This window comes from Hemitrygon akajei, chromosome 2 (genome assembly GCF_048418815.1).
Source record: "Hemitrygon akajei chromosome 2, sHemAka1.3, whole genome shotgun sequence".
NCBI classification, from domain to species: Eukaryota; Metazoa; Chordata; class Chondrichthyes; order Myliobatiformes; family Dasyatidae; genus Hemitrygon; species Hemitrygon akajei.
The window spans coordinates 18,710,097-18,728,795 of record NC_133125.1 but is presented as its reverse complement, the minus strand read 5'-3'; the positions used below and the strand labels follow the sequence as shown (position 1 = coordinate 18,728,795).

The following is an 18,699-nucleotide window of genomic DNA, read 5'->3' as shown; positions in this document are numbered from 1 at the left end:
TCTTCCTCTGTACCGCAAGCATTCTGTAACGCTGCACTTTTGTGCACAATTCTTATTTGTGATGTTTGACAACTAGGTGTCAATAGTTGCAAGTCCATTACATAATCTAGCCTCTGGATGGCTCCATAAGCACACATTTTAAAGAACACTCCTGCCTGTTGTTTTAATTCACTATTTGAAAAGTGGATATTGAAAAGCCCAGTATTAATTGCCAATCCCTAAGCTTCCTTGAGCAGACAGGGTTGAGCTACCTTCTTAACCGCTGTAGTACTGTCACAATGGTGATGAGTAGGGATTCCAGGATTTAGACCTGATATGATTAAAGTCAAGGGTTCGGTAGCTGCTCTCAGTGTAGCCGAGATGAGTAACGGGATTCTAAACCAATGAATTGCTATGACTTGATCATGTTGTTAGATGTCAAATTTGTTCATTTCAAATTGAGTTAATCTGTGAGAAATTCAAAACTGCAGATGCTGGAAATCTGTAATAAAAACAGGAAATGTTGAGCACAGTCAGCAGGACAGCCTGCATCTGTTTGAAGAGAAACAGAATTAACACTACAGGTCAAAGACCCTTTGTTAGAACTGCAATGGACGGTGGGGAGGAGGGATGTCAGAAATAGGGTAAAGGTGCGATTATCTGGTCAATGATTGAATGGGAGTGGTTCGAAATCAAGAACATAGACTAAAAAGTAGAGAGTTAGAAAATGCAGAGCAAAGTGGATGTTGCCTCCTTTCTCCCTCTGTTAACAAAGCCTTTGAGCGCAATATGCTGGTTTCCATGCGACCATTCTCCTCCAGGACAGAAGGACTGAGCTTGTTTGGTCCTCACCTTCCATCCCACTAGCCTCAGCATTTGATGGATCAATCACTGCAATTTTCACCACCTTTGAAAAGATTCCACCATCAGACACATCTACCCTCCTCCTCTTTGTTCTACATTTTGCAGGGATCCATCAGTTCATGATTCCATGGTCAGATCTTCCCACTAGCCACCACCCTTGCAGCATTTTACCTGGCAACTACAGGTAATGACACATCTGTCTTTTCACCTCTACCTTCCACCCGGGGACCAAACAGATGACTATTCCAATCTAGTCCTCTGAATCATGTTCACAATGTGGTATCTTCTAAACTGAACAAAACAGACTAAGAACTACTTTACAGAACACTTGCATTCAATATGGAGGGATAATCCCAACCTTCCTGTTGCCTTCCATTTTAACTCATCTTCTTGCTTTCATTCTGACCTGTTGGTATGCAATTCCTGTACTGTTACAATGAGGCCCAATGCAAGCTTAAGAAACCTCTCATCTTCAGTCTGGGTACATTGTTGCCTTCAGGACTCAGTACTGAACCTCAGGTGACTACATTTCTATATCTGCAACAGTCAACCAGCTATGATATTGGCCCAGCTTTTTTTTGTTCTTTAACCAACCCTCCCTCCATTTATTTTTTTCTTTCTTTGGAAGTGAAGGACATGACCACCTTTAACTACTGGGCATGTCTTCCTGTTCTGCGTTGTACAACTGCATGTCCAGTCTAGAATCACATGAAGGGTCTCAATGTGGTCTGTCAATTTCCCTTCAATAATGTTGCCCGACCTACTGAGTTCCTGTGTTACACCTTGTGGAGCTCCAGATTCCAGCATCTGCAGTCTCCATTCTCCATTCTATGCTTTCACTACCAAACTACTCCCATTAACTCATTGACCAGATAACACTGTTTGCAGCTTATCCCCATGGTTACTGAGGTCTCACTCTACAAGAGACATCCCACTCTCCCATCATCCCTGCAGCCTAATGATCTGCATTTGGCTCTTTCCCAGTTCTGACGAGGAGTCTTTAACCACATTAACTTTGTTTTTCTTTCCACACATGCAGCCTGAACTGATGAATATTCATTAAGATTTCATCTCCAGGAAATTATTGTGAATTTTGATTTCATTCTGAAGCATGGTTTCATGCCAACCTTCAAGCTTCCAGGTACTCCTATTATCAGTTGGTGTTAGGGCTTTTATTGCCTGTCACAGTTCCCATGGTTGGACTTAAACCAATCTTGCCTGTCACCATTAGCTTTCAAACCATATCAATGCTCACTAGCTCCTACATCATGTCAGAAAATATCAATATTGACCAAAATGGTTTCTATAAGGGTTATCTCACACTGCCAGTCTTTTGAAGTAAAATCCTAATCATTATTAGTAAGTATTCTTCAGCTCAGTAATGCTGATTTTAAAATATGCTTTGCATGCCAAGTGAGTAAAGAATGTGGCACTCCACCCAAAGCTAAGATGTCAAAATGATTTGCAACTAATAAGTTACTTTTGCAGTTGAAAGAAGTTTGGTATTAGTATAAACACTGTCATTTAGGATGCCAAGATTCCAATTGTAGTTAACTTTTACTAGATTTTGAAATTCACTTGTTTCAGTCATTATTGCATTGTGCAGGGCAAAACAAGCATATTTAAAACACAACATTGATGTTTACTTTTTAAAAGGAGAAAGTTAATAACCATTTTGAAAATCATGGTGGTAGTGTCCAACAACTGGCAGTTAGCTACTAGTGAAGAGATTAGGAAACAAATATCTTTTTTTTTGTTTTACCTTGTCCTCCTGGATACATACATCTGAAAGCACGACCTAGCTCTTCAGCTTGGACCCTGCCTGCTGGAGTCAACTCTCCACCCCACTTTAACACCAGCAGCAGAGAAGGCTCTTCCTTCTTGTTTTCTGTAGGTAATGTATAGTAATTCATTCAGAACTTTATCCAACTATGAAGGACTTATAATCATAAACCACATTTTACAACACCAGGACATCCACAAGGCGTTACAATCCATGAAGTTAACATGAAGCATAAACAGTACCACAGTGCATGCAACTGCTCTTCAAATAGAACCATGATTTTATTCAAACCACCTCACACAGGTTTCATTCAAAATATAGTAACTGCCTGCAGCACAGCACTCCAAGCAGTCTGGATAATGTGTATGACTATCTGATTTGGGATGATCTCACAACTTTCTGATTCAGAAGTGATACCTTAGCCAAGGCTGAACTTGAAGCTTCTACTATCTGAAAATAAAGGATAGAATCCTATGACATGGTTTGAGACTCCGGTGGAAAGGCATTATAAGCTACATTCTTTCAGTTAATATTATTGCCAACCCAAATAATTGGGTGCAATTTTTTTTACAGTGACTTGCTGAGTGTGTTAATTAAAGATATTTAGTCATTATTATGAAGCGTTGCCTGGAGCAAACAGTTCCATTATAGGTGTAAAGTTCACAAAAAATATTAAACAATGCTAATTAATGTATTCTTAGAAAGCCAAGAATCAAAGAAAAATGATGTCTGAATGCCTACCATCTTCTTCACTTGAAGTCTTTGGACACCCAAGGGGCAGGTATGTTAATTGAACTTTACGATTTATTCCAGAAAAATGGCCATACCTGTCAATATATATTTTAAAAAAAGATTAATAGAAAGCTGTGAATTATTTTGCAATTTTCCAAAAATATTTTGCAGAAGAATGACAAAATTGGACACTAAGCAGAGGAATACATGGGAATAATTTACTGTGTTAGAGGAATCCAGAGCAAAGAAGACATAATATGCATATACAAGGCTACTAAGAGAAGTCAAGAATAACTTTCATACAAAAGCAAATTCTCAGTAGAGGCTATTGATGAATTGGGATTTCCAAGGCAAATCATTAGATTTCTGTTCAGGAAGCAGGTGGAGTCCTGCAGTAAAAATGGTTAAAGGAGATTGAAGGTCAGTCATGAATAAATTAGGAGCTTGTTCTTGATCATTTGTGCTAAAATCAATGGAGAGGAATATTGAAACACAGACTTCATCAGTAAAGCAGGCAACTCTTATTTAATGTATGTGAACTATTTAAGTGTGTGTTCTTAGTAATTCCATTTAAATTTTTAAATCCCAATTTGACTTACTGTCTGAAACTGCCCATGCCTAAAACAATGACTACATATGATTGTGCAATGTATCATTATCATCATCATACAGGCAGGCCAAAATTGCCTCCATCTATGTCACATTTGGAGAAATTAATAGAAAGCTGTGGACTGTTTTGCAGCTTTCCAAAAATACTTTGCAGAAGATCTGACAAAATTTGATACTAAGCAGAAGATTACATGGGAACAATTTGCTATGTTAGAGGAATCCTTTGACAGATTTCCGCAGGCTTCGTGAATTATAAAGCCCATCAAGATCATTTGACATTTTAATTAAGCCTCTGATGCAAGATCAGTACCACCAGCACACTCCCAATTAGAGACAAAATGAATCTGTAGTTGACCTGAGAAGCACAGCCTAAAACGAACACATTTTCAATTGAGACCAGGATCATAACAGTGGCCGATTAAAAGCAGAATTTCTAGATGCATCTCCTTTCAAATATCTATTTGCTTTTCATATGTATATTATCATAGAGTAGAATTTCTCTGGCACTCACATTTCAAGCACTGTTTTAAGTTGCTCAAGTTTTGATTTACTTTCTTCTATTTCCGAGTCATTATTCTGATCCAGTTCTGCCAAAAGATGCCTTGCAATATCCAAGACCTCCTGAAAAATATTAAAACAAATGTTCAGAATATTTGTTCAGATTCATTGCACTTTACACATGTACAAATACAGGATCAAAAATCAAATAATGCTAAACCTTCAATTATTTGCTGTCCAAACCTGTGATTTAGATTACAAAACTATATACTGGTAACATAAAACTGGCAAAATTGTGCCCACTGAGGATTACAGAGAACCTGGAAAGTGCCCTTGACAGATTATGGGAGCGTGTTTAATGTGTTCTTTTGTTTTTAAGAAAATAACAAAGCCTTTTATTTGAATATTTAGAAACCAGCAAATGTTAGTATAGATAGGAATCTGGCAGTGCTGATTTCAAAACAAAGTGTTACATTAGCCTTTTTTGCAAGGGGTAGAACAATGAATTGCGATGCCTTGCTACAATTTTCCAGGGCTTTGCTTAGAGAGACACAAGTAGTTTTATCTCTGTATTAAATACAATGGAATGATTTCTAGGTTAAAAAAGAATTGAACATGAATACTCCAATTTAACTAAAGTTTTGAATAATCAGAGGTGATCTCATTGAAACACATGTGTCTGACCAAAACTAACAGGATGCATAGAGGCTTCTCCTAAACCTATTATCTCAGAAAGAATAGCAATGAAGACAGCCCTAACACAAGATTCAAACGGCTAAAAGTTGGACCTTCGCTCTTTGGAATTTGAAAAATATGGGATGATCTTTTTGAAAAATACAAGATCCTAAAGGCAGTGATGCAGGTGTTCAGTCACTAAGTACAAACAGAGCTTAGATGCTTGGACTCACAGAAAATCAATAAACATGAATGAAAAAAAACAGGCAGGAACATGAACAGAGGTGAAGAATCAGTCACAATCTTACTGAATGGTAGGTCAGGCTGAAGAGAGCCTTAAGGCCTTCTCCTGCTTCTACATTATATATTCACCTACAGAGAAACATTATAAACAAGGGCATAAAAATAGAAAACCCAGTAATCACTTTCCACATTAGGTATTATCAGTGGAAAGAGAATAGAATTAGCATTTCAGGTCAAAGACCTTTTCGCAGAACCGGGAAAAGCCTGTTGAATGCTTCCAATATTTTCTGATATTACTTCAGGTTTCCAGCATTTACAATTGATCTTTAATTTCTTCTAATATGATTAACGCTCCATTTTATTCCATTTAAATGATGATGGTCTTTTCCCTATTTTGATTTTAACTACCTTGCAGGGCTACTGCTTCAAGCAGTATTTTCCAATTAGGTATTAAGTCTATTGTCGTTTAAGGCAATACACGAACCACTAATCAGCCAGTTCAAACAACCTTTTTTAAAATTTATAGACACAGCAGAGATACAGATCATCCTGCCCTCCGAGTCTACACTATGTTGACCATCAACCACCCATTTAGAATAATCCTACATTAATCCCATGTTTTATTCTCTTTCCACTGCAATCAGCTTCACCCAGATTTGACCACTCACTCACCCACTATAGGCAATTTTACAGTGGCCAGTTACCTTAATGACCTACAAGCCTTTGGGATGTAGGATGAAACCAGAGTGCCGGAAGGAAATCCATGCAGTCTCAGGGACTACGTGCCAGTCCACAGTCAGCACCAGAGATCAGGATTTTACACAGATCTCAGGCACTGGAAGGTAGTGGTTCTACCAGCAGCACCACTCTGTCACCCTTAATTAATTGCAAATTTGTTAGACTTATGCATTCTGTGAGATGGAATCCTCAAGGCTGTAACAATTTCCAAGAACTTTAGTACTTGCTGAACAAAAGTATCTGCTTAAACATTGTGGTTTTTCATTCATTCTCAAACGAAAATCCTTCCAACTCAAGAAAATGGCAGAGGGCATGCCAGAGGGATAGGGCTGGAAACAGAGATCACATGTGTGCTGCATGCAAAGAAAGAGAGCAGGAGCACAAGTTCTAAACCACATCTGTGCATTTATAAGGCTTTTATAATGCTTTTATTTTGGCATGATCTGGACTAAGGGTGCAAAACTAGTCCCTTAAGGAAGGTTGCAAAGTATTCGGAAGGTTTACTTAACTAATGCCTGAAATGGGTGGGTTGCTTGAAGAAAGGGTACCCAGGTTTATATCTGCTAGAGGTTTGCAAAGTAAAAGACTCAATTGAAACAGATAAAACGGCAGGATGTAAATGCACAGGATATTGCTTAATCTGTATGAAGCTAACGGTTGTGTACTTAAGACAAAGAAGTGACATTTTCTCTCTCAAGGATTATGCTTGAAACTCTCTTACTCTAAGGACAACAACTGGATATTTTTTTAGGCAGAATTAGATAAATTATTAAATAAGTAAGACAATGCTTGATTAAGTAAAAGATTAACAGTACAAAGTCGCAAAGAGTAGTGGGAAACTGGAGGATTGGAAAAAACTTTAAAAAGCAACAGAGAACAACTACACAAGAAATAAGGAAAGGGAAGATAGAGTATGAAAGTAAATTAGCACAAAATATAAAAACAGATAGCAAAAGTTTTTATAAATATATAAAGCGGAAGAGGGTGGCTAAAGTCAACTTAGGTCCCTTGGAAGACGAGAAGGGGAAATTGATATTGGGTGATAAGGAAATGTCTGAGGCATTGAACGACTATTTTGTGTCAGTCTTCACGGTGGAGGACACATCTAATATGCCACGGAAGGATGTTATGGACAAAATGGGAGGTGAGGACCTCAATAAAATCATTGTCACTAAAGAGATAGTGATGAGCAAACTAGAGGGCCTGAAGGTAGATAAGTCCCCTGGTCCTGATGGGATGCATCCCAGGGTGCTGAGGGAATTGGTGGAGGTTATAGTAGACGCGTTAGTAATCATTAATCAAAACTCTCTAGACTCTGGGCAGGTCCTGGCAGATTGGAAGACAGTGAATGTCACGCCACTTTTTAAAAAAGGATGTAGACAAAAGATGGGTAATTATAGGCCAGTTAGCTTAACATCTGTAGTCAGGAAAATGCTTGAAGCTGTTATTAAGGAAGAAATAGCAAAACATTTAGAAAGGAGTGGTTCCATTAGACAGATGCAGCTTGATTCAGAAAGGGCAGGTCCTTTTTGACAAAATTACTGGAGTTCTTTGAGGACATAATGAGTGCAGTGGACAGAGGGGAACAGGTGGATGTTGTATACTTGGATTTTCAGAAGGCATTCGATAAGGTGCTGCACAAGAGACTTATAAATAAGATACGGATGCATGGAGTTGGAGGAAGTGTATTGGCATGGATAGTGGATTGGTTAACCGATAGAAGACAGAGTTGGTATAAATGGGTGTTTCTCTGGTTGGCAGTCAGTGGTGAGTGGGGTGCCGCAGGGGTCGGTGCTGGGCCCACAGCTGTTTACCATTTACATTGATGATTTGGAAGAGGGGACTGAGTGTAGCGTAGCAAAATTTGCTGATGACGCTAAACTGAGTGGAAAAGGAAATTGTACAGAGGATGTGGAGAGTCTGCAGAGAGATATAGATATGTTAAGTTAGTGGGCCAAGGTCTCAAAGTAAAAAAAAGTCAATTGGAGAACACAACGTTGGTAAATGTGAGATCATCCACTTTGGAAGGAATAATAGAAGAGCAGATTATTATTTAAATAGTGAAACACTGCAGCATGCTGTTGTGCAGTGGGACTTGGGAGTGCTTGTTCATGAATTGCAAAAAGTTGGCTTGCAGGTACAACAGGTTATTAAGGAGGCAAATGGAATGTTGGCCTTCATTGCTAGAGGGATTGAATTCAAGGACAGGGAGATCATGCTGCAACTATACTGGGTACTGGTGAGGCCTCATCTGGAGTACTGTGTACAGTTCGGGTGTCCATACTTGAGGAAGGATATTCTGGCTTTGGAGATAGTGCAGAGGAGATTCACCAGGTAGATTCCAGGGATGAAGGGATTAACCTATGAGGAGAGATTGAGACTCCTGGAACTATACTCTCTGAAGTTCAGAAGAATGAGAGGGGATCTTATAGAAACATACAAAATTTTGAAAGGGATAGATAAGATAGAAGTAGGAAAGTTGTTTCCATTGGTAGGTGAGACTAGAAGTAGGGGACATTGCCTCAAGATTCAGGTGAAAAGATTTAGGACGGAGACGAGGAGAAACTGTTTTTCCCAGAGAGTGGTGAATCTGTGGAATTCTCTGCCCAGGGAAGCAGTTGAGGCTTCTTTACTAAATATATTTAAGATACAGTTAGATAAATTTTTTTACACAGTAGGGGAATTAAAGGTTATGGGGAAAAGGCAGGTAGATGGAGCTGAGTTTACAGACAGATCAGCCATGATCTTCTTGAATGGTGGGGTAGACTCAATGGGCCAGATGGCCCACTCCTGCTCCTATTTCTTAAGTATGTAACAGTATTGCAAAGTCACGATTACTCACATCAGCCATGATCTTACTGCACTGTGAAGGCGGCCTGAGGGCCAAACTGCTCTTTATTCATACATTACAAAATAGATTTCCATACCCATTTAAAATCAAGAATAAGGGATGCACGGAGAAGCCAAAGAGAAATCCTGCTTAAGGTAAACTTCAAAAAGAACAACAGAAGATCATTATCTTACGTCGCTTCTTTACTCTTACTGACAGCCTGTTGTTCGTTTAAAATTTGTGCAAAGCCCAAAGGGAAAATTACTATTCTGCAGGGTAGCTTCATCACCTAATGAGAATACTTTGATCTTCATTATACTAAAAAAAATTAAGATGGAAGACTTACCTGTAGCTGCTTTGGCTTCTTGAGCTTTATTTTTCCTGCTTTGCATCCATTATATTTCTCAAAGAGATCAAAAAATCTAACAGGAATAAGAGAAGAGAAATAATACAGTAAAAAAAACAATTCAGATAAAAGTATATCAATCACATGGTATGCCACAACTAGAAACTGGATTGCATCTACATTTGTTAGGCTAAATGGATAATAATTTTCGTTCTGTTGCTAAATCAGCTTTCATAATAAAAAAAATAGGGTACCTTCACTTTAAGAAATCATTAGTGTGGTAACCTCCTTCTTAAAAGCATTGGATAACAATTTGTGAGTTTACAGTAAACAGCTGTTGCACAAACTTTCAGGTACCACAGAGCTAATAGAAAACTGATACATGCTAATAGGCTGACTTCACAGCTCCGTTGTCCTGGTGTAAGTATTCCAAAACAAATGCAAAACACTTGTACGTGCAACCAGTGCATAAAATACAGTACAATTTTGTGGTTTATGTCCCCTGCACATAAACTTGTCAGAGGTTTGTCTCTCCTTTGAGTTTTGGCTCAAATACAAGAACCTCTGTTCCTGGGACAAGTATCAATGGAGGAACATCTAGAATAAAAGTTTTGGAATTGCTTTGGAATGGTCTTTTTCCTCTCTCAAAGTAAAAAAACAGTCAATTGGAGAAGGTCCAACTTTAATGGATGAAAACAGATTAGGTTTGGGTAAACTGGAACCAAAATTTGGCAGTCAAAATTGTAATTGAACAATGGGAGACCTTTAAATCTGGAAGTGCTTCACCTAAAATTGAAACAGAAAATGCCAGAAACATGCAGCAGCAGATGAGAAAGCATCTGTGAAAGTAGCAATAGTCTGGGAAAATTCCCATAAAGATGAACATAAAATTAAAGCTAAAACTCTCTGAGTAGTCAAACCATAGAAAGCAAAACAGAGCGGGAGGGGAAAAAAAGGCACAGTTAATACAAATGAATCCAGGCTGACTGCAGAAAGTAGGGGAAGCAAAGAAACAGCAGCAAAAATACTGGCTGTAAACATAAAGTGGTATCTAAAATATTCAGTAATAACATGACAGAAAAGGATTGAAAGAGGACAGAAGGCACTAATCAAGAGACTAAAAATGAAATCTATTCCTGGAATCAGAAGATATTTCTGCAATATTAAATAGGTGATTAATATCAATACTTTTTAAACAAATTACTGAAGTTTCAGTAAGGAGGGAAGTTTTTGAGATTTTGGTTGGACAAAAAAAATTGATAAAGAGAAAAAATGAGAAATGATACTTAAAGTGGATAAATTATCTGGTCCAGATGAAATGCATCCCAGATTCCTGAGGGTGGCATTAGGGAGGGGAAGTAACAAAGGATCAAGACACAATCCTTTAAACAAGTCATCCTCAAACAGAATAGACTGCCAATGAAGAGACAATAAAATAAAGTAACGTCCTTCCCACTCTGTAGTGAAATACTGTTTAAAATATTCAGCAAATCAGACAGAAGCAGGAAGATGACACAAAACTGTTTTTAAAATTGTGTGAATTTTTAAGTGTTACTGTTGTTTGTACCAAATAAGTAATCTTCTAATTTTCTATTGTGTATAACATAATTGCAAATTTAGAAAGACAAAATTCAATCAGAAAAATTGAGGTACATGATGAAAAACCTCAAAAACAGCAAATATAAAAATAATAAGCATAAAGCCAAACATTAAATACAAATGAGGCTGCACTTCACCTCTGGTGCCTCACTTCCATTTTCATTTTTTGCTTTGGAGTTCGATCCCCATGCCTTATTACTGCAATCACACAACGGAGCTCCATCCTACACAGGTAAAATAGGTAACGCTGAATTTATAGCAATTTTAGAGAGCAATCCAAAAGTTTTGAAATAAAGTTTGCACAAAATGTTTCAAGATAAATTTCCTGATTAAGAAAAAGAAATACACTTAATCCAAATTTACTTGCATCCTTACATAGTGCCAGACGTGGTGGGTACAATAGGGATGTCCTCCGCTTCGGTAGGGATAGACCATGGGATACGAAATTGTGGAGCTAACTCTCGCATAATGATGTTTCTGTAAAATAATCAAAAAAATTTGTCAACGAGGTAATAAATCAAGAGTGAAATGATTATATCTATTATTATTGCTTTTAGAGCATTCAAAATGTAAATTGTTAACTGTAGATGCATTAAGGCTTAAAATTTGACATGTACCCAAAAGCTTTTGGATGTATCCACTGGAATCAGAAAGAGAATTTTCCACTTTGTAATTACATTCAAAATAATAAGAATTTTGTGGAAAAATATTTGTGCATAAATACCAAGTCTCTATTTCAGGTGCAATTGGCAACATTGGCACAAAGTATACCAGTGGTTTCACTCAAACTCACTTGTAAAATAGAAAAATGGAACTAAACCGGGGTTACAACCTTTTATATGCCATGGACTAATACCATCAAGCAAGGGGTCCAGGGCCCAGGTGGGGAACCCCTGAACTAAAAGGATGCAGGTATTCTGTCACTGAAATTGGCTATAAAATGGCTCAGGGACAGGTGGGGATGTTTTGCTTACTACAGAGGATATAGTATACTCCTGTGGGGATCAGTATCAGGATTTTCACAATATAACATGCATATTAAATAATCATTTTGAATACAGAGACTAGAACTTTCAAGTTTCTACAATAACATAAACCTTGATTAAGAATCTTCAATATTGTTCTTTAAAGTAAAATATTGGTAAAATAACAAATACAAATCTTACCCTAAAATCTTAGCACAATCATCATAATACTTCATGGAATTCTTCACAAAGCTAAAGCCATTAACATCACAGACATAGGATTGGCCATTAGCTCTTAAGAGATCGAAGCCACAGACTGTTTGCTATCAAAAAGACAGAATTATCAGAATGGTACAATAGAACACATATAGCCTTTCATGTCTACCCTAGTCAAAAACTGAGCCACTTAAGTTACTCCACTTTTCAGTTCACTCCTTCACCTTGTATGAACTGGCATTCACTACAAGCCCTGATCATGATTTACTGAGACAATATTTAACAATACAATCTCTTGTATTTTGTCTTCTACCTTCTTGATCAATATGTCCTATGGGACCGAAGGCCTTGCTAAATCTATGCAAACCATATCAAGTACACTATTGATGTAAAGCTTCGACCTGAAATGTCAACAATTTCTGTCCATTGGCCCCACAGATGGTGCTTCCCCCACTGAGTTCCTCTAGCAGATCGATTGGTGCTCCAGATTCTGGCATCGGCAGTCTCATATATCAAATACACTACCACCCATTGACTTTGTTACCTGCTTAAACAATAATTCAAGGTAATAAGACATGACCTTCCCAATAATAAATCAACGATGAATGACTTTGATCAAGGTCTGTGCCTTCCAATGTACCGACTTCTGAGATGCCACAGACCTTTATCGGTAAGTTAATCAGAAATGTTAACAGGCTGACCGGCCTCTAGTTACTCAGTCCACCAATTTCCAATTTGTCTCAAAAAAAATCTACTGCATTAACAATCCTGATTACTACCACATTGCACCCTTTTAAGAGTGCAGGACATACTTTAGCTATTTTTAAATACAGCAGGTAAATAGGATATTCTACCGTCTGTCCATGCTTACCATCAGCCATCTGCTTGCACTAACTGTACACTGAACTTATTTTATTCTCCCCACGGTCCACCACCTCCTCCCCAGATTCTACCACCAACATATACACACAGGGCAATTTACAGCCACAATTAACCTACTAATCTGCATGTCTTTGGGATGTGGAGTGAAAATCACGTGGTCACAGTGTGAACATACACACTCCATAGTAACAGCACCCAAGGTCAGGATTGAAACCAGGTTGCTGAAGCTGAAATACAGTAGCTCTGCTTATCGTTTCCAGTAATTCACATATGTCAGCAGTAGAAAAATAAAGATCAATTCAATATTAATACACACCTTCAAAGGGTTTATGTGTAATATGGTGGCTGTTTTAATGGCTTTTGCAGATGCACATTTCTGTGCCTCCAATCTTTCAAATCAGCTGCAATGCCGATCATAAAGCTTGTAGTGCTGTCACTACAAAAAAGAAACCTACAGAAACCTACAGAAGGGGCTGCTGAGTAGCCAAGTGATGTAACAAGCACTCCTTGATGATTTTAACATTACTTTCTCAACTTTGGGGGAACATTGAGCATCGGACTTACAGTCAGCTGTGACATCGCCTTTTGTTCACTCCTTTTGTTCACAGAGGAACACTTCAAATACTGAGTAAACCAAGAACATGGCACATTGTGCTCTAGATCTCCAGAGACTAACCCATGCTAGTTGTTGTCTGGAGCTTTGAGCAATTTGACAGTACTGGCTGCAACAAGTGATGATTAATGTCATTAGGTGTGTGTGCTGATGCTAGAAAAACAACAATGCATGAAGCACAATAACGTGGATCATGTTTGGAAGTGCATGGTCCAGTTTCCCAATTTCACCTGCAGAAATTTTCTAATGCAATTTATTTTGATCAGAAATCATCTTTAGATCATATAGTACTGAAAGGACTAATTATGATGTGACTACTTGTAATATAAATTCAAGATTCAAGATTTTTTAATGTCATTTCCTGTACCAAGTGCAAAGGAGAACAAAATTGATTTTTTTTATTGAGACCTGCCTCGATGACCATCATTCAGTTACGCTTACATCCACAGTGATGAAGTGTTTTGAGAGGTTGGTGATGAAAAACATCAACTCCTCACTGAGAAACAACTTGGATCTGCTCCAATTTGCTTACCAGCACAACAGGTCAGACGCCATTTCATTGACTCTCACTCAACCCTGGAACATCTGGACAGCAAAGATGCATACATCAGGATGCTCTTGATCAACTATGGTTTGGCATTCAATACTGTAATCCCATCAAAGCTTGTGCAATTGGATCCTCGATTTCCTCATTTGCAGACCCCAGTTAGTTCGGATTGGCAACAGCATTTCCTACACAATCTCCATCAGCACAGATGCACCACAAGGCTGTGGGCTTAGGCCCCTGCTCGACTCACTTTGCACTTCTGACTGTGTGGCTTAAGCACAGCTCCAATACCACATTTAAGCTTGCTGACGATACCACTGTCATTGGCCGAATCATAGGAGATGACGGATCAGCATATGGGAGGGAGATTGAAAATCTAGCTGAGTGGTAGCACAACAAACTCTTATTCAATGTCAGCAAGATCAAGGAGCTGATTATTGACTTCAGGAGAAGGAAACCAAAAGTCCATGAGCCAGCCCTCATTGGAGGATCAGAGGAACGGTCCTGGGCCCCACACTTAAATGCAATTATGAAGAAAGAACAATCGCACCTCTACTTCCTTAGAAGTTTGTGAAGATTTGGCATGACATATAAAACTTTGACAAACTTCTATAGATGTGTGGTGGACAGTATTGACTGGCTGCATTACACTCTGGTATGGAAACACCAGTGTACTTAAACAGTACCATAATGGATATGGCCTAGTCCATCACAGGTAAAGCCCTCCCCAACACTGAGCACACCTAAATGGAGAATGTCACAGGAAAGCACCATCCATTATCAGGGAACCCCACCACCTAGATCAAGCTCAGGACTCACACAAGGAACAGTTATTACCCCTCAGCCATCTGGCTCTTGAGCCGTAGAAAAAAACCTCAATGCCCCAGCATTGAACTATTCCCTCAACCAATGGATTCACTCTCGAGGACTCTTCATCTCATGATCCTGATATTTATTATTTTTTTTTGTTATCCTTTTGTTTTTGCAGAGTTTTTTTTTATATACTGGTTGTCTGTCCTGTTGGTACAGTCTTTCACTGATTCTATTATGGTTATCGGATTTATTGAGAATGCCCGCAAGAAAATTAATCTCAGGATTGTTAAGTGACATATATATACTTTGATAATAAATTTACTTTAAACTTTAAATGTCACCCTTGATCCGATGCAGCACAAAAAAACCAAAACTAAAGAACACAGTAATAATAAAAATATCACAATAAGTTTTAAATACATGAGATAACTTATATACATTGATGGACTGTATGTCTATAAGGTGATGCCTGGTTGTACACAAGGTGACTGACAAGAAGTACTAAAATAATGGTGGAGTTAGTGGTTGAAAGTGTTGATCAGCCTTAATGCTTGGGGGCTATCTCAGCATGTATTTCTACTAAACTGTTCTTTGTGAACAACTGTATAGAATCGTGCAAGTCAATGCCTACTTTCCTTATACAAGTCAGGTTGCTACAATTTTACATTATATTGCAAGTTAAATTTAAACCTTCAATGCATAGAGACAACGAGCAAAGGTTTAAGTAAATGTCAATATCGCTCCCTTTATTTACACCAGACAAGTATCATATAACCTATACAAATTTCAAGGAGACACAAGAGATTGAAGATATTGGAATCTTGTTCAAACTACAGTACATGCTAAAGGAACTCACTGGATAGACAACATCAATAAAGAGAAATGGACAGTAAATATTTTGGCTGAAGTCCTTCATCAAAAATTAAATTTCAAGGATCTATTTGAAATATTCAGTATTTACACAGAACACATGTTAAGATTTTGACAACATAATAATGTCAAGGTATCAGAAACTCTGCTTTGACTTAGATGTTTTCATAAACTAAGGGTATTCTCTGTGATAGAAATAATGGTGTGTCTTCAGCAACATTAAACACAGCCAAACTAATTGGGTTTTGTTTACTTTAAACCTTTTGTAAGTACTTATTAATCCTATCACCCACCTTAAAAGCGAGGCAAACCTTCCAAGCAATTAACTTCTCTCTAGCATTTAGTATGACAGGATATCGAACTTCCTTCCCTTCACTGTCACGTTCCACCTTGCCATCCAGAGCAGGAGATTTGCGTGCCTCTGCATGAGCATAATCTGGACCAACTGTATAAACCTTCAGAAATGTATTTTAAAAGGAAAAAAACGTGCTGAGTATGCTGTGAAAAACGGCAACTCAAATACAAGTGTGAGTTTTTTTAATTGCAAGAACAACTTCCTCATGCAGTTTACTTCCCTAAAGTAAAACAGTCAGAAATAAAGAGGCAGCAGCCAATTATTATAAAACTTGGTTCATAATGCTACAAAAGTACAATGGAAACAACTATTTATTGTTAAGATCAAAGAATTGTTCCGCGAAAGCTTTATAATTTCCCTGAACACCAGAGAAGTAGTTTTTTTCCTCATCAACGCACTGCAACGGATGGTGATAGAAGCAAATACATTACAGTCATTTACGATGTTTAGATAGGCACATGGATGAAAGAAAAATGGAGGGCTAGGTGCGAAGGGTTAGATTGATTTTGAGTCGGCACAACCTCGCGAGCTGAAGGGTCTGTACTGTGCTGTACTGTTCTATGTGCAATGTATATTAAATGTCTCAAATAATTTGTTGATTGTAGACCAAGGATTACTTTAGTTTAGAAAGACAGTATTTGATTCTCCGTACCTTCACATCTGTACCATCTGTTGGCATAAATTGCTCATAGATATATGATCCAGTTTTTCGGACGCTGCTTTCAGGAGAATAGACACTGCTTCTACTTCCAATCTAAAAGAGAAGAATAATTTACTCTACACATGGTACTTTGACTATTACTTTTTCTTTGGTAATAATGTTTTTAGTATTTTACCAAATGATCCCATGTGGCATTGTGAATGCTGATAATAACAATGCCTTAATTAAAGGATATTTTTAAAAATTTGTTGAAACATGTATCCATTCCCAAATCCCCTGGAAAAAAAAGTAGTGAAATCAAGGTGCCAGCGATGATAAAAGAATGGCAAACCACTTCCATGTCGGGATAATATGCAGCATTGAAGAGATGGTATAACTTCCATTCACTTGCTGCCTTTAACTCATACATGAAATAGGCTATGGCAAGGCCAATAGTTATTGTACAATCACTAATCACTGTTGAGGCAATGGTGGAATCCTCCATATTCAATTGTTGCACACCATATGAAGGTATTCCCAAAGTAGTATTAAAGTAGGATGTTTCAATGTTTTGAGCCACCAATGATAAAAAAAATGTTGATATACTGTTGAGGATTGCTTTGTACAAAATGCTCTCAAACCCCTGGAACATTGCAGGAGCATTACTCTTCCAGGCAAGTGAACAAAATTATATCACATGACTGCAGATGATATAAAGTTTTGATTAGTCACCAAGTCATTCTTCACAGCATAGCCTTCAACTTGCTCTTGTAACCATATAAATACATAGCTTTTCTGTTCACCTTTGAGTCATGGGTATAATTAGGTCTGGAGATCTTCTAAAAGCTCTTCCTCACTCCAAATATAAAGCTTAGCCTTCATTTCTTTTCAAACTTATGAAGCAATTTGGAACACCTTTAATATTTAACTGCAAGTTACTTAGAAAATTAATTCAAAGCTTTTCATGTTATGAAAAGTAAAAGCATACAGAACATACCTTTCGAAAGAGTCTTTGGCTTCCCCCTCCAGCACTTGTTGGATAATAAATGTAAACATTGTGGTCCTCTGCACTCACTGGTTTCTCCACAAATGGTTTTTGAAAGATGTCGCCATTGACCTCTACATGATCTTCACCCTCTATCAAATTGCATTCTAGGAAGAGAGAAGTTATGCATTTGATGCATTATATTTAAACAAATCCATTAAAAACAGAACTATTGTGATTTTGATTTCAGCAACAGTGCAATTCTTTCAAACAAGATAGCTCAAATACTAACATTCCATTCAATAATTAAATCAATACAAGTAACATGCTTTGTAAAGAGAGACTGTAGAAGAACAGGAGTTACTTAAATAATCCAAGCCAAGCTAATATAAGAAAGAGTATTTTGGTGATTTGAAGTTGATAAATGAAATACGAGAACCTTTTAGCATGGCATCAAAAAAATCACTAGAAGAAATACTCAGTGATCATTTCTCTATCAAAGATCTAGAAAGTGTACAAAAAAAAGGAAGGCTTGTGAGAAAGAAAGACCAAGCGCTTAACAGTACAAGATATTCTTAAAATTTAAGAAAAGGTTAATGCAAATATTACTTTGTATTGAACTGCAGAAATAGAACATGGGAATAGAGATTAAAATTAAAGAACAATGTCACTAACCAATGTACTCCAGCATAGTAAAAGTGGCATCCAAATGAAAAATAGGTAAATAGCTTGCATACAAAAAAGTACACTCTGTTCTAGGCAAGGAGACTAAATTTGCTAGCACCATTCCAGATGTGCTTTCTTTAAAACTCTGCATAACAGCAAGACATCGTTGCCGCCAAACTTAAAATCTCGGCAATGAAAGCCAACATACCATTTGATGAGTCTTTATATTTGCTTTGAATGCCAGGTGTAAA

General features: G+C 37.6%; 1 protein-coding gene across 12 annotated transcripts in view; it reads right to left on the bottom strand.

Moving 5' to 3' along the window:
* ppip5k2 (diphosphoinositol pentakisphosphate kinase 2) overlaps positions 1 to 18,699 on the bottom strand; it is a 110,813-nt gene that overhangs the window by 74,563 nt on the left and 17,551 nt on the right. For all 12 annotated transcript variants that reach the window (XM_073067944.1, XM_073067951.1, XM_073067966.1 and 9 more), the window contains exons 6-15: positions 17,795 to 17,949; positions 16,810 to 16,911; positions 16,096 to 16,257; positions 12,063 to 12,184; positions 11,272 to 11,373; positions 11,034 to 11,120; positions 9,298 to 9,373; positions 4,479 to 4,588; positions 3,368 to 3,453; positions 2,606 to 2,731 (exon numbers count right to left, since the gene is read on the bottom strand). In XM_073067944.1, coding sequence (XP_072924045.1) covers positions 2,606 to 2,731; positions 3,368 to 3,453; positions 4,479 to 4,588; positions 9,298 to 9,373; positions 11,034 to 11,120; positions 11,272 to 11,373; positions 12,063 to 12,184; positions 16,096 to 16,257; positions 16,810 to 16,911; positions 17,795 to 17,949 — 1,128 coding nt within the window. The remainder of the gene's footprint in view (positions 1 to 2,605; positions 2,732 to 3,367; positions 3,454 to 4,478; positions 4,589 to 9,297; positions 9,374 to 11,033; positions 11,121 to 11,271; positions 11,374 to 12,062; positions 12,185 to 16,095; positions 16,258 to 16,809; positions 16,912 to 17,794; positions 17,950 to 18,699) is intronic.